General features: G+C 31.6%; 3 protein-coding genes across 6 annotated transcripts; 1 reads left to right on the top strand and 2 right to left on the bottom strand.

Annotated features, from left to right (window-relative positions):
* Nucleotides 1-181: 181 nt before the first annotated feature.
* LOC128887434 (ATP synthase subunit O, mitochondrial) lies at nt 182-1,492 on the top strand. Its single transcript, XM_054143280.1, has 4 exons — nt 182-334; nt 526-570; nt 743-853; nt 930-1,492. The coding sequence occupies exons 1-4, from the start codon at nt 314-316 to the stop codon at nt 1,374-1,376; spliced, it is 624 nt and encodes a 207-aa protein (XP_053999255.1). The 5' UTR covers nt 182-313; the 3' UTR covers nt 1,377-1,492.
* A 223-nt stretch (nt 1,493-1,715) lies between these two features.
* On the bottom strand, nt 1,716-5,548 carry LOC128887433 (WD repeat-containing protein CG11141). 2 transcript variants are annotated; one of them, XM_054143279.1, is made up of 8 exons: nt 4,912-5,548; nt 4,563-4,850; nt 4,332-4,492; nt 4,134-4,269; nt 3,762-4,065; nt 3,534-3,693; nt 2,588-3,444; nt 1,716-2,510 (listed from the first exon to the last, which is right to left on the bottom strand). In XM_054143279.1, the coding sequence occupies exons 1-8, from the start codon at nt 5,134-5,136 to the stop codon at nt 2,452-2,454; spliced, it is 2,190 nt and encodes a 729-aa protein (XP_053999254.1). In that variant the 5' UTR covers nt 5,137-5,548; the 3' UTR covers nt 1,716-2,451. The 2 variants fall into 2 exon arrangements, with proteins under 2 accessions (XP_053999254.1, XP_053999253.1); XM_054143278.1 differs by having other exon boundaries at nt 1,716-2,522; nt 4,912-5,543.
* Nucleotides 5,549-8,041: 2,493 nt separating this feature from the next.
* LOC128888170 (histone-lysine N-methyltransferase Suv4-20) lies at nt 8,042-16,192 on the bottom strand. Of its 3 annotated transcripts, XM_054144821.1 has the most exons (10): nt 16,061-16,192; nt 15,229-15,364; nt 14,039-14,272; nt 13,801-13,966; nt 13,537-13,707; nt 13,336-13,464; nt 13,061-13,250; nt 12,575-12,983; nt 10,693-12,495; nt 8,042-10,592 (listed from the first exon to the last, which is right to left on the bottom strand). In XM_054144821.1, exons 3-10 carry the CDS (start codon nt 14,251-14,253, stop codon nt 10,199-10,201), a joined length of 3,477 nt encoding a protein of 1,158 aa, XP_054000796.1. In that variant the 5' UTR covers nt 14,254-14,272; nt 15,229-15,364; nt 16,061-16,192; the 3' UTR covers nt 8,042-10,198. The 3 variants fall into 3 exon arrangements, with proteins under 3 accessions (XP_054000796.1, XP_054000795.1, XP_054000797.1); XM_054144820.1 differs by lacking the exon at nt 16,061-16,192 and having other exon boundaries at nt 15,229-15,761; XM_054144822.1 differs by lacking the exons at nt 15,229-15,364; nt 16,061-16,192 and adding an exon at nt 14,930-15,166.
* Nucleotides 16,193-16,246: the final 54 nt, after the last annotated feature.

Here is a 16,246-nt window from a genome sequence, read left to right as displayed (position 1 = left end):
TTAAAAATGATAAATTTGGCATAATCACACATGCGCTAACCTTTTTATTATTTCATATACTTAGTATTTAATTTTATTATATGATAATTGTAAGGAAAATAAGATATTAGGAGTTATATATATATTGAAAATTAGTTCGGCCGATTGACCGCTAGATGACGATACCAATTTTGTGTCCATGAATCGCACACGCAGACATACTACACTACTACAAATGTTAAGAGTGCTCATGCTCACGTTATATAATTGTGAATGTGTAGAATCACTTTTGTCGGTTAGGTTTTGGATAAAGTGTTGTTGAATATCTGTAACAATGTCCTTAAACAAAATAATCGTAAGTTTTTACAAAACTTAATTTATCACTATTCTCGTCACTTGAGTGATACATGACTTGATAATATTGATTTTTTGGTAATGGAATGAATTTTTCTGACAACCTATTTATTACATTCGTAGAATAAAAACATTGATAGCCTTGTTAAAAAAATATTACACAAAGTAATAACTGACATTTATTTTTTCTAGGCACGATCATTTTCGATCAGCTCTGCTGCTCAGCAAATGGTTAAGGTATGTCTGAAACATATATTTAATATTAAATTATATAACTTAAATCAAAGTAGTGCATTTGAATTTTATAAATTTTAGCATAAGAACGTATCTGTGTAAACATTAAATGATTTATTTCTCTTTATTAATTTTATTTTATTTGATATAAATGACAATATCTCTGTTTTATTAGCCTCCAGTCCAAGTGTTTGGTTTAGAAGGACGATATGCTACAGCACTTTATTCAGCAGCTTCAAAGCAAAAGACATTGAATAATGTGGAGAAAGATCTTCTCAAGTTTCAAGTATGTATGATTTATTTTGAACAATGATGTTAATTAATTTTTTTTTGTGATAAATGAAAATTATGTGTCATATTAGGGCATTATGAAACAAGACCAAAAGCTCAGTGAATTTGTGAAGAATCCATCAATAAAGCGAAAAGAAAAAGTAGAAGCTCTTAAAGCTATCAGCAGTAAAATGTCTCTCAGTAAGGAAACTGCAAATATGTTGAGTTTACTTGCAGAAAATGGTCGACTTGCAAAACTGAACACCATAATCAATACATTTAAAATATTAATGGCTGCTGGTAGAGGAGAGGTTGTTTGTGAAGTGGTCACTGCTAAACCACTTGATGCTGATATGAGGTCTAAGCTTGAAGCAGCTTTGAAAGGATTCTTAACTAAAGGTCAAACTATCCTGCTAACAGCAAAAGTTGATCCTGCCATTCTTGGGGGAATGATTATATCAGTAGGTGATAAGTATGTTGATATGAGTGTTGCTAGTAAAATTAAACGTTACACTGAGGCCATTAGCTCAGCAGCATAATCACTTTTTATAATATTCAGTAAAGTGAGGCAAGATAAAGTACTCATATAGACATTCACAAGATATGTACATCATAAAATAATAAATTATTCCAAATCCAATTATTCCTGTTAAAATGTTGTATTTTTCATTTCATTAAACCATTTAAAATATAAAACACCTTTTTTTGTATAACATTTATTTAATTCATGCTGAGTATGATGATAAACATACTATATATAAATACATGTAGTTTAATTGTAGATAAAATTTCAGAAATGTACATAAATATATTTTTACATAATAGTAAAATAATTCTGTTTACCTTAGCGCCAATACAAGTTGAAATGTCAGAAAACATATTTTTATTTGTAGTTTGCGACGTTTACAAATTTTTGTATTTCAGCATACTGTTACATTGGTAAATTAAATATACCTTTGCGAGAATTTCTGTTAATAGTATTTTTCTCTGGAATGCTCTAAGTGATAATGGTTTTATAAAAACAGTATACATACTAATTTACAATGTGTAACAACAATCGTGTCGTCCATTATAATAATAAATCTTAAAAAAATTTGAATTTTTAAAAATTTATCACAATTATGCTATCTACAAATACATTTAAAATATAAATACGGGTAAGCATTAAAATCAGAAGTAGATTTCAATTAAATGATGATAGTGATATTGTATACGATTTAAATTAAAAGTAACTTTATAATACTTAACAGTTACGAACAAATATGCATGTTCATTCTAACTATTAGTGCTCACTGGACATTTTATAACTTTTTATCACTTACGATCGATATAATACGAATTGCGCTAAAACGAGACGAATGCATGTTATTAAAACAACAATTTGAATTTTCCGTCTAAAACTGTACACATAAAAGCTTATATTTTAATTGTAAAAAAAAAAATGTACATGTCGAATTGAGTAACCTCCTCCTTTTAGAAGTCGGTTAATAAACTTCACTCGGTAAGTAGATGTGCAAAAACAAAATAAAAGTACACTTTCACCGAATTTAATATTTATAAAATATGAATTAAACTAAGACAATTCGTCCGCGAAATCATTTGTTTTTCATCGTATCAAACGATATTTACTAAAACCCAATCTTCTTCTTCAGGCACAGTTGATGTCATAGACTCTGCAGATAAAACTGGAAACGTCGGAATGTTTTCAACGCGTATAATAAATAAATAATTATGATTTAATTATACTTACTGTGGAATTGAACTTCTAACTCATGCCTGTCTTTATCCGCTATGTTTGGCTTGTTTCTTGTATCAACGTAATTACTATGCAATAAAGAATCACTTAGTTTATCTTCGAAAAGCTTCTTCCTGCACTCACCTAAATCTTCTAACTTTTTTAACTCTGTTCGGTAACTAACATCCTCATCTCCAGACTCAGTTTCCGTATGATCGCTATGGTCATTATATTCACCTTGCTGATTAATTGTGTCTACTGTTAAAGAATCATTGGAATCTATTTTACAATTAATATACGTAGTCGTGTCAATATACTGAGATATATTTGAATTAGTAGTAGTAGTTTGGCTGCTTGTCATATACTTTGACAAATCGAAATCTAAAACATCAGCTAAAAGTTTTTCTTTACTTTCTACATCACGTTGAATTGATTCCAAATTTCTTTCAGTCTTCAACACAAACTCATCATCCATGCTCAATGTTAATAAGGAAGAATGCGTCGTTTTGGGATCATTAGCGTTTATCTTATCCTTATTTGAGACGGTTGGGTCATCGACATCGGACGAACAGTTTCCATTCCCATTTGTTACTGTATTACGTGATTTTTTTACTTTTCTTTTTGGGGTGAAAACAACATCTTCGAATTCTTGTTGACTAATTTTTTGAAATATATGTCTTCTATCATTGAGCTTATCGTTCTGTTCCATACATTTTTTTCTAGAAGCTTCATTATGTTCGGTCACGCTACTACCGTCGATCACTGTTAGCGACGTATTCAAATTTATTGGTATTACAGGTGATACTTCTACAGCTTCTTCAGCATGAACAATTGAAGTTGCATCAGCATCAGCAGTAAGAATTGGTAGAATGCTAGAAAGCAATATTTTATTTTGAATATGTATTTTGCATGTTACGTATACTAACAATAAGTAAATGAAACTTTTCATGTTACATCTTACCCTACAGATTGAATGATGTTAGTTGGATTAATTTTATGGAATGGAATAGCTGGCACTATTGCACTTTCTTTTAGTTTAGTAGTTAATTCTAATATACCATTTGTAACAGGTTTACTGATTTCTGCAAATGATGACAGAGGATCCAGTGTACTTGTTGCTTCTGAAAATTTAATTAATCGTTAAAGATCGAATAGAAGATTAGAGAAAGTACTAAAATATAATATTTACCGGACGAGAACATATTAGTTTCAGGATAATATGCAATACGTATAACGTTCCTTTCTCCTTCCAAAACAAATATTTCATCTTTAGTACAAGCAACATCGGTAACGCGACGCAAGTCTGTTACTATGGAAGTTATAGCGATAGTTTGTGGATTCACTACATATATAATATCATCGCTATATGTGATCAATAAATCGTCACAAAAAGGTAAAATAACACCAAATGTTGGTTCTCCGCGATTCTTTTTGGAACTCTCTGGAGCTGGATTTAGGAGTTCTACTTCTGTATGACCAGTTCGAATAGCATCCTTAAAAATACATTTCATTACAGAAATTGATAGAAACAATTTTACAGCAATAATATCATTGTACAAACCTTAAAAATAAGTGTTTTCAATACAGTTCCAGTTTTGTCAGCTTGCCACAAACGTAATCCAGGCCTGCTGGCATAAATTACTGACTCTTGACCATAGTTTTGCCGACAACCAAATATTGCTCCTAGCTTTCCTAATCTGAAATATTTAACTATTATACAATCTTTCTTTGTATAACGTACTATAAGCTTAATACACACGTTTTACGTTCTTTCTGACCAACTTGTGTTACTCTTCCATTTTCATTTCTGTTCACTAATATTGTACGTAATGTTGTTGATACCAATAATAAACCTTGTTGATAACTCAACTGTACTACTGCATACTTTTCATTTAGTAATTCTGATGATTTTGACAGGTGCTATTAAAGTTTATAATAAAAATATATTATAAAAACTGATACTCTATAACGCTTATCTTTTGCTACATACCATGTAAAAATCAATTTCAGTCAATACAACTAAACCATCTTGATCGCCGCTAAATAATTTCATTCCATTCTTGGACCATTCAACTGTTGTTACAGCACTACTATGCAGACCACTAATACTGTATCGTTCTACCTGCTTCTTTTTCTTTGGCTTTAGACTATCTGGTAAAGAGTCTGGTGGATTTTTCGGTATTTGAAATACAGTTACAACACCGTGCTCATTACCAGTGGCTACCATATAATCTACAGTTGATATTACTTGAATGCATGTGATCTTTGAGTTTACATTCTGAAAAAATGAACATTCTATGAATATTGGAATGAATATTTAAATTTATTTTAAATATTACCTCGCATCGAAGTCTTTGTAGGTCTTGCTTCTCTCTGTTAAACCAATACACTAATCCGTGATTAGTTCCAATAGCTATAAATTCAGGCACTGCATCGATACAGGTAAAGTTAATATCATGTGTAAATAATCCATTTTGAATTTTAGCAGGTATCTGTTGAAGAAGCGTAGCTAGAGGGGCCCATTCTCTTAATGGACCACTATCCTCACACATGGGTGTTGTCATTGTAAATACTATCAGTGACACGCATAAAATAACTATTTATAATATAATTACTACATATTTTAATGTAGCGTATACATATTTTCTTGTAATGTATCTTCTTACTGATAATGGAGTTCATAAAATCTGTTACAGTATTATTGAATTACATTTTTCTCACCACAATGTACGAAATAATAATCACTTCCTAAACATTATAATAGTATCACTAGTGTCACTTGATAAGCACAGAATCGTTGTTAGACATTAAAGTATATATAAGTATATACACGCCTTTAGTTACCATAAACTATACCGTATATAGAACAGGTAGAACTAGCTTTTTATACAATGTTATATAATTAATTTACATGTATAACGGAGTTTTATTTAATTTAAATACAATATGACACTAAACACACGTCATTTTGAATTCACAGTTTTCGAAATTAAAAATATCACAACTTTAGTTCGTAGTACAGACTCTTGGAATTTTATAAATAATATACTAATCATGTAATGCAATTCATTCGATTAACTTTTATAAGAACAAATCCTCAGACGTTAATGAAGATTCTAATGAAGTTTCGTACAGTGATAGAGCTTGAGATAAAGCTAATTGGATAGTTTTAGCGAAAAAACTTTCGTGAGCAAGTTTGTATTTTCTAGAATAAGTGAAGAATATTATTGTACAATATTACTGTAAGTCGATGTAAGTAATAGTATATCGTTAATAGAAATAATTTATAATTATAATTCGTGAGAGGACTTTAAATCTTTGATATCATTTGTATTTGAAACCGATAAGGGTAACAGGTAATTATTTGACAATAAGTACAGCGGGTTGCATATATCGAGGGGGAAATTTTAGTCTGCAGTGTAACCACTAGATGGCTACAACATTTCTTGTTCTCGAATGAATATAAAATTAAATCACCAAATTAAATAACTAAAAAGGAACAGGATTGAGGAAGTAAATATTAGGTGTACAAAGATCGTATATCAAATAGGACATCCTCTATGATGATACCATTTAACTGGAAGCAAATTTAAGATCATATGATTTGATATGCATGAATTCTTCGTAATTATATAAATAATTAAACATGAATCATGTACCTCTATACAAATGTTAAGTTTCTCATATAACTCAATATTCGTTTCGCAACAAATAATAAAATAAATATTACAAATAGATATATACTATCCATAAACAAAAACTATATACATACGCATTGCGCTCAATATTTAATTCACATAGCAGTACAGTATTTTATCGCCTTACATTTTGCATCACGCAAAATTTCGTGTATATACATGAATTTGTGTAATTTGACACGAATATATTTACGTACATCTACGTAATTACGTTATGATAAAATTGTAATATATTGCCGTCCATTGTACCGAGTGACAAGCAATAAATCCATACATTGGGTTATGCAATTCATTTATTATTATACCTTAATTCGTAGAAAATAATAATGATAATATACACTTTTGTTTTTTTCGATCAACAAAGATAGTACAATTATAATAATGATAACACGGTTACAGCATACGTTCAAAACTGTAAGTTCTATAAATTATCAAAACTAAGTCTCGAGACTTAATTTTCAATTAAAATTAGTATTCGTCATGTACTCAAGTTTCACTTATGATAGCTATTGTAACATTGCACTTTGTATTCATGAACTTTGTATTTATTAATTTAAGAACGACGAGCATTAAATTTAATGAGAGAATTAACAATTTTATAATGGCAGTGAGAGGAAAGCTGCCCGATAACGGAAAGCAAAGAGTACCTTCAAGCTGAACAAAACTAAAAAACTTCACTCTTAAGCCATGGCTGTGTGTGTGTATTTGCGCGCTCGCACTAGTTAGGATACAATTTGCGTGGATACATCACACATGCCATGCATTATGTACATATACATATGAAAACACAAAAAACTTGTTTGAGTTGTAAACGCATTTCGATTTATAATCGTTCGAAATCTTTTGCATTTTTTTCTCGTTAAATACATTTGAAAGTGCGCTAGTCTCAACATTGAAGGGCACTCAAATTAATTTTAACGAGTCGCAATCGTTCGTCAGTTCCCTTATCGATACAATTCATCTAATCCTCGCCCCAACCACCCGTCCAAAAAATATATGCATTTAAATAATCATCGCTAAAGTTTTGGCGAGAACATTTTGTCGCAGCTCGCGGCGAGTTGATATTCCATTGATTTTTCCTAGCAAAAATTACACATTACTACATCGAAATTATTCACTACAATTTCATTAAACACGCAACGATGAAATACTCGGATCGAAAACGATCCGAATTTTTGGTTTCGTTCTAGAAGACGAGTATAATCCAATTTTAATGTCTGATGGAGCGGAATTCTAAAAAACGGTTATTTGCACTTTTCTTTTACCGTAGACAGATCTTGCTATTTAACATATCTAAAAGTACGTGTAGGTTTTAATAATTCGGTCAATGCGATTGGTGTTTGACAACTCGCTAAAATCTTAGAGAAAAAAGTGGTGACTATGATGGCTCTACATTAGAATAAGAATAGTTAATAGAGAATAATACAATAGTTTTATCACAAATCTTATAGAATGTTTATAGATCGATTAACGGACATACTATCAAGAAAAAATTACATCCTATTTCATATAATGATTAAGTTAAATTACAGAACGCTCTTAACGTTATTTTAAATGCTCTATTGCGCAATGTAGGAATAATCGTCGTTAATTAATTCGATAGTCATTTTTGAAACCTCGTTTATGAACATGGCTGGTCTCCCTTAAAACGTAGCGTTAATTGATCTAATACTGATTTCTTCACCTGCTATATCCCTCTTGATCAATCTTTCGAAAGCCGTGATCCTTTTTCGTGTTACGCGTACATCTTATTGATAAACACAGGACGAAAAAGAGAGAGAAAGATATACATATATTTAATACAAATGTACAGCAATTTGTCCGCGACACGTTTCGACGGCCGTGACCGTATTTTGCTAGATGAAAATTTAACAATAGATATACATGAAGGAAACGTTATACTATACGAACGAATGAGAAAATAAACTTTCGACTGCTTACTTCACCGGAACATTGTTTTACTCTCGACTAGTCACCATGTTTTAAAGTATTTTTCAGCTTTGTACTACTGACAAACAAAAATATCAAAAACGTTTTTAATATGTCAATAGAACTGACTTTGGCAACTCGTATAATCTTGAGTTATATAATGTTCTTCGAATGTTTTACATATTTACTTAATGGCGAGTCTCGATCTACATACAAAGCTGAAATGCACTTCAAAAGGCGACAAATTAAAATGGGGATTGAAAATGTCATTAAATATATGTTTCCTGAAAGTTATCCCATTGTATATTGTATATAGAAAACGTTGCTAGGAATATGAATAATTTGAGTGACTATTACAACTTAATAGTTGTCCTGGTATGTATTGTTTTTCTCATGGTTCCAGTATGTAAATCCAATTGATCGTGCAAAATAAATAATGGTTTTCTTGTTACAATATTGGCAGAGTAAAAATTCACATTAAACGCGTAAGATTTGCAAAACTGATAATTATGATACTTTGTTGGGAAAGTGTGAAAGTTTAGAAGTACAGCACGGATGATAACTATTTTGAAAAAGTGAACGAAACAAACTAGTGAATATAAAATTGTCCTACTAAACTTCTCAGATCTGAATACTTGTAAAATCGCACAACTTCTCCAACTTAGCTTTAAGCCTCAACGATTTAATTTGTTTCATAACTGAAACGACATCTCTAGACATAAAAAAACTGTTAACGGTAAAGTTCCGTTCCTTGTATTCAACATGAGAAACCACGTTAAAGAGATAATTACTTGCTTACACTTCTTATTATTATTGTAACTAATCCCCTTTAACTTGACACGCTAAGTAAAGATTATTCCCCCACTATATTTGCAACCGTTGTATTCGATAAACGATATTTATGTGTAACGTGAGTACTTGTTCATCTGGTGTCAAGGTATCGTAATACATCGAAATGCAGAATATAGTAATGAATTTCACGTATAAGTACATACATATGCATGGATCGTGGATGAAATAAAATTGCTTGTATACATGCATATGTATACACATACACGTACAAGCATATATATGTATGTATTCACATATATATATAAGCAGTATTTACAATGTTTTCATGATATCGATCACGCATTCCGAGAACAGCAATTAATATGTGCTACCTAGTATTTAACTAATTTAATTATTTAATTATTATCATTATCATTTAATTATCATAATAATTACTATTATTATACATAGTATAAGAGTATGGATCTTCCTCCTTTGTCCTCTTTATCTACGGAAATAGTGCTTAGAAATAGCTCAACTCAATATTTCCCTTCCCGATTTGTAACTGTAGGAAGGATTCATCATCAACGTCTGAATTTGTTCATTACCCTTATTATATGTAAATTTTGCGTATGATATAAATACTTTATTAGTAAAAAATTGTTTAGTGAAATAAATTTATTAATGGTAAAAATAAAACGGTTTTGAAAGACCATAGGTTATGAAGCCAGTCTCTTCTATCAAAATTATGTACACACAAATATTAATGGAGAAGTGAATTATCATGAAGATAAAATACGATGCTAGTTTTTATTATGAACGAGTGATGTACTAAAATAATTATGTGTAAACTATTTCGGATAGAACTATACAACATTGTTAGATAAGTATTCACTGAATAGCAAATAAATTAACGAATATTTTTTTGCTTTTTTTTCCTTTGAGAAAAACTTTACTAGGCCTTTAACCATTCGTTGTTAGAAGAATAAGAGGCAAGGAAAAATTGTAAACAGTAAAGAGTAACGCAAGAATAAAAGATGCTAATTTTATCCTCGAAACCCTATACTGAATCTTTTGACGACATTTATCACTTAAAAGTCTTTTCCTACCTTTTGTGAGACCTCTAAAAAGTCAATAATATTACAGGACAAGGAGGCCTGTTTTCACACACCTACATTGTGTTTACAATTTTGTTCTGAATAAAACCATGAATTATTATTTATAGCTGTTAAGAATGCGGAAAATCAATGGTATGTGTTTCATTGCCAAAAATCAAACGCAACCTTTTCATCGGTGGCGGAGGAGGGTCAAGGTTTAAATCGCGCTTTTTGTGCCGTCTTTCGCGATCCCGAGTTTTATGTTTTTTTTTACGTCTACTTCTTTCGACGCCTTCTACGCGTAATACTTCGTATTCAGGTTCGTAACTATCTTCACTAAGACTTGTGCCTGATTCCACGATATCTTCTAAAACTGGTGAACGTTTCATGCGCAGTGTAAGTTTTAATCTGCCGGTTCTTTCTGGAGTAGTTGGACAAACTTGACAATTTGAATTATTCGTTTGCCATTGACACTCTGAGAGAGTCGTTGACTTTTGCACACTGTCGTTATTATAAGTTGATAATCTGTAATGGAATTGATATTAATATTCGTTTATACATATTCTGTGATGTATAGGTTAAATTTGTTAAACTAGAAACACACCTATGACTTACAAATACTTACCTCTTCCGACTTTCGCTATCAACAGAATTTTCTCTTGATTGGCTACTGCCATCTGAATCTGCTGACTGATTTTGATTACAACTAGCAGGTGGCCATGGTTCTTGCGGAATTAATACTGGAGGCTCGGTTTTATTGCATTCGTCATTGTATTGCATTTCTTGTAAATGATTTGCAAGTACGGATGTGTGGCGAGTTTCTTGTTTACCTCGTCGCATTATTGACGGTATTCTAATATCCTCCAAATTGCTTTCTTTTTCACTAAATTCGTAGATATCACCTTGAATACCCGAATCATCGTCAGCTACGCCGATTTCGGTGGTTGCTATTTTTTGCCGATCCCTTTTTTGATTTCTTGTTAATCTGCTTTTTGTTTTTCCAACTTTACGAGTTTTCGAGATAGATCTAATTATATTGTCAGACGTTTTCTGTTCTATGGCGATTCCTAACTCTTCTTTCGAACCAGAATTTATGGACTTTTTATCACTTAAAAGCTTTTTCCTACTTTTGTGAGATCTTAACATCGTGTTCGGCATTTCGTCCATTTGCACGGGTTGTTTCAAAATAAAATTGCGACTACCTTCAAAATTGTTATGAGTGGTAGTGTCACTGTAAATATTAGATGCCATTATACTGAAATTTTTATTACTTTCTTTACATGGGCGCATTCGAGAATCTATATCTGTTGTTAAAGTTTCGATTATATCGGGTTTGCCAAATTTCATTTCAGAAGAATTCGCGACATTTACTATGTATACATTGTTTTTAATTATTAAATCATTTTGATGAGCTAGTACTGTATTACGACATCCAAAATCGTTCTCCTCGTTATTTTCTACATTGAAATTTTCTTTAGTAAAACTTATGTCGTTAAATTCATTCTTATTCGATGATTTTACGGTATCCGAGACAGACGTATCCAATTGGTCTGTTCCATTTTCTACCGAATACTTGACCAATGTCGAATTTTCGAGGTTATGTCTTTTGCATTCCTTATCAGATTTCTGTCCATTGAGTGATGTAGAGATAATTGTGTCAGTTTCGGTAAATTTTAAATTTTTGGGCGACTTAACATGAATTGGAGACTTCTGTTCTTTAGTTTCGCAAAAATGTTCCTCGTGCGTACTCTCGGAATTATTTTCTTCCTTTTTGTTCCAATCTTGCTTTTCGAAATCTAGAAGTTTTTTAACACATTTTCCCGACTCAATTGCTAGTGTAGAAACATTCTTTATGTCTTCAGAATTTGTCATTGAGGATAAACTGTAACGATAACTTCTTGGTTGACAGTTTTCTTGCGAAATTAATTCTTTGTTGCTAACCTCGCAAAAATGATTTAAACGAGTTTCAGGTATAGAACTTATCTGAACTGAATCACAGGTATTTGTACTATAATGATTTTGTATAGAATCGGAAGCATTAACATTATCTACCGAATTAGAGTTCGATTCTATAGTAATATCAGTTACTTCTTTTTCGTTCGTCAATTTGTTATCCAATTCTCTGCTATCTTTGACAAATGTAGGTGAACACTCTCTTTGAAAATTCGAACAAGTTGATTGTTCCGGTGTATCGCGAGGAGAGGCTTGAACATGGGGAACATTGTGAATCTTTTCGTCCAAGGTACTCTCAAGAGGCTTATGTAGCCTTGAATACATTTCTTCTCCATTTACTTCCACTCTGTCAGAATCTTCTTTACGATGACTTATATCTTCTACTTCAATATTTTTTACTATGGAACCATTTAAACAAGGAGATCTAGTTTTTTCAGAAACTCTACTCTTTTTGGTTTCTGTCCTTTTATGAAGCCTACGTATAAAATAAATAGTGTAATGCTCTTTTCACTTTATACATACATATCTACCATACTATAAAGATACAAACTTACCTGGATGCTCTAAGAGTTTGATTACTTTTGACATTATTTTGATGACCATTGTTATTGTCAAATTTATTTAGCTGTTTATTTCGTAAATTTCTTGTCACAGAATTAGAAATGGCGGAAGGATGAGGTCGAGATGATTGTAACACGTTTTCACCATTGTTTATTATAGGCTGCTGCTGAGTAATATCAGAGAATCGACATCCCTGTGCAATTAACAATTCTGCATCATATTTTGTTAATCCTTTTCTTCGTAATTCCTTCATGCTAAGACTCTGTGGCGCTATTGCGGCATTACTAAGCACTGCATTTCGTTCTGTGAGTGCAGTATCGGTTTGCTGTTTATTGCGACATATCGGTTGTTGCCTATGCTTCGTGCGATTGATACGATTGTCTGTTTCTCTTAAACGATATCCTATAATAAGTTTTAATTAAAAAATAAATGTATATATACAGTTCTAGTAATTCAAGATAATAGTTTTTTTGAAGTACCAGAGGAAAGTTCTTCTCCAGGCTTTTGATTTGCAAAAGCTCCAGTTCCTCTCCTCTCACAAGTTTCACATTCACAATAACAATTACCATCCCCAAAGAAATCCTCTCCATAGAAGCATGTAATTTCTTCTCCCACTTCAATGTCACGAAGAACCTTAACGCAAGCTGTATCTCGTCCCGTTGCTACGAACTGTATTTTATATGAATTAAGTAGAATAAGTTACGAGTATATGTACATAATGTAAAATAGAAATAAGCTGGACACATCTATTTACCTTGCAGTTAGCTCTGCAATCGTGATTAATGTATGCTGCTGGACCTAACCATAGCTGTGCACAATTTTTTCGACAGCTAAACATTACAGAGAAATCATTTTTTCCAGGATGTAGTAATGCTGCTTCCTCCTGAAATATAGTTTTGTAAATATAAAACACTCTTGTATCCTATCATTATTCTGTACTTTGCAGTAAACAAACCTTTTCACTAAGTTCAGCAATACACCCAACAAGACAAGATATTTTCTCATGTTTCAACCATTTACGAGTAGCACAAATTTTTGCACCCTTTTGACCTTCTAAAGTATATCTATAGCAAGGTTCTATTGCAAATCCAGAGTCCTTGTCAAAAACTCTTAAATATCGGTAAATCTATGCAAACAACCAAATTTACAAAAAGTAATTTAAATAGATAGAAGTATATAAAATATTTTATCTTAAAAATTCTTTAAATATATAACTCACATGTTTCTCCAAATTTATCTGCTGTTGTTTCGATTTTGTGTGTGGAAGTCGTGCACCCCAGTCCCCACCCATTAATTTTTTGTACGTTTTTTCATAATTTTGGGTTTGAATAAATTCACAAATAATTTTACGAAGTTCATCTTTATTTGCTTTCAATGGCCTATACCTTTAAAAATAAATAAAATGTTCATATTTCAATGCCACTTTGTACTATGAAAAGTAATTTCAAAATATTTACCTGATGTTCATTTTATGGGTGGTAAACCCCAAGTAAGGATCTAGCACAAGAGAAGTAGCTAGGTCATCGTTGTCAGATAGTTCTTTGGGTGTCATGCCACCGCCACCGCCAACATTGTTAGGTTGCATTTTTGCACCCACTGACCCACCTAATCTACGCTCCTGCTTCCGAACTATAGCTGCTGAGCCTTGAATGGATAAGCAATCCACCACCATTCTGCAATTCGTACTGTTACTGGAAAATAAGGGTAAAAAAATTCATTGAAAACTGGTTCAAAGGATTATAATAATAAAAACTATATTCAATTTTCTAAAACAATATTCACATATCTGTATTTCTATTTAAGTACATGGATATAATGTTAGGTATGCAGATCGCAGAAAAAATGATTCTTTCATGTGTGATTCTTTGTTATGATTTTAAATCAATGCAACATTCATTTTTTTAACAGAAGTAGAACTATGAAATCACTTTGTGCTGTTTCAGATGATACCTCCCCAAATGACAGATAAAATGTCAACCTATCATTGAAGTAAAGGTCTATCAAATTGACTAAGTAATATTATTTAAATAACCAGTATTCACAGCAATACATATATAACATAAGTGCAACAAATGTTTCATACTTTACGAATTTTTATTCATAATTATTAGTGCTGGTTGAAGTGTAAACTTTAAACAAAAAGCAAGTGTAGATATGATAAATCATGAAAAGTTCAGCTCAACAGACTACACCAAGGAAACTAAAACGGAAAAATGATTGTAAATATCACGTGAATGTTGGCTAGAATGTAATCGAAAGTATATAAATGATAAACATATCAAATACTGTGTAAAACAGAGAAAAATAATTAAAAAATTGTGTTCCTTTGCATAGAATACGATACTAACAATTTCGAGGTACCGACGTATCAATCGTATCGGTAGAGTACTTGGTGTGTCAGAAACATCCTACGTGATTCACAAATGTAACGAATAACAAGCTGAGAACATGGTTTATCAAAGTTATATGCTATTTTGATAATATATTAGGAATATCTGGAGATCATGCTCTGAACACTAATGGCGCAGACGAGCCAGAGCGCTCCTAGAGGCACGCTGCGCTCCAATTTACTGAACGAATTTACCTTCTTCTTAATGAATACAGAAACAATCTAACAGTTCAATTCTCTCCCGAACAGTATACTTACCTTAAAGAAGCTCTCCTGACAATACAAATCACGCATTTTGCTAGCAATCTCTGACTTTTTTGGAATAAGACGAAGACGCGTTCGGATCTATCATGGCAGATCTACTATAGGCATACACACATTCCCTATTTTCGTACTGCAAAGAAAACGTTCATTGTACAGAATCGCCACGATTCTCTTAACACACGGATAAAACTCAATGCTTCGTTTGTCAAAACAAGCTAAAAAACAATAATCATTTAATTACGAACGTAACCGAGAAAATCCATGTTTTGGAACTACAGAATGTCGTATACGTCATAGATATATGTCTCGAACACCTTGATCTAGTAACTTTCCTGATTTACTAAGCTGCCCGAATTTCTGCGAGTCCAACGAAATTTCAAGTTTACTCTGTAGATTTGCAAGTTATCTATCGAGAAATACACAACATCTGCTCTCCGAATGTTAATTGCTTATTCGACGCGATATACATTGTGACAAAGCCACACCATTCCAAATTTTTTATAATAATCGATCTGAAGTTATAGAGATATTAATTTAGTAACATCGGATTTTAAAGATGTAGCACTGCGTTTCTATGGCAACCATATGATATTTACTCCAGCGTTTTCAGTTTTCACACGTAAAATAGCAATTATGTCAAAATGATTGTCTCACGATTTTATATCGTTTATGTCAATGATTGTCTTGTATATATATTGTCTATATTTTCCTTCAGATTGTAATTATTATATTTGAATAAATCTATTTACATTCTCAAGTTAAATTTTAGGTTAAACAATTTCTCGAAAATTGATCCTTAAAATATAACATTGTAGAATATACTCACACAATATAAAAATTGTAATTGTATATTAGTTTCGAATAAGATATTGAATTTATCGTTCAGAAATCAATTTTACACTCTAGTAAATACATGTGTATAGAATATACATGTTTATATAGATTCGTTGCTATGTATTCACTGTTACCGATCAATGAATAATTTGTCTCTTTATCAATTACATGCACACAT

Source organism: Hylaeus anthracinus, unplaced genomic scaffold, assembly GCF_026225885.1.
Source record: "Hylaeus anthracinus isolate JK02 unplaced genomic scaffold, UHH_iyHylAnth1.0_haploid 11989, whole genome shotgun sequence".
Lineage (NCBI taxonomy): Eukaryota > Metazoa > Arthropoda > Insecta > Hymenoptera > Colletidae > Hylaeus > Hylaeus anthracinus.
This window is presented reverse-complemented; position numbering and strand designations above follow the sequence as displayed.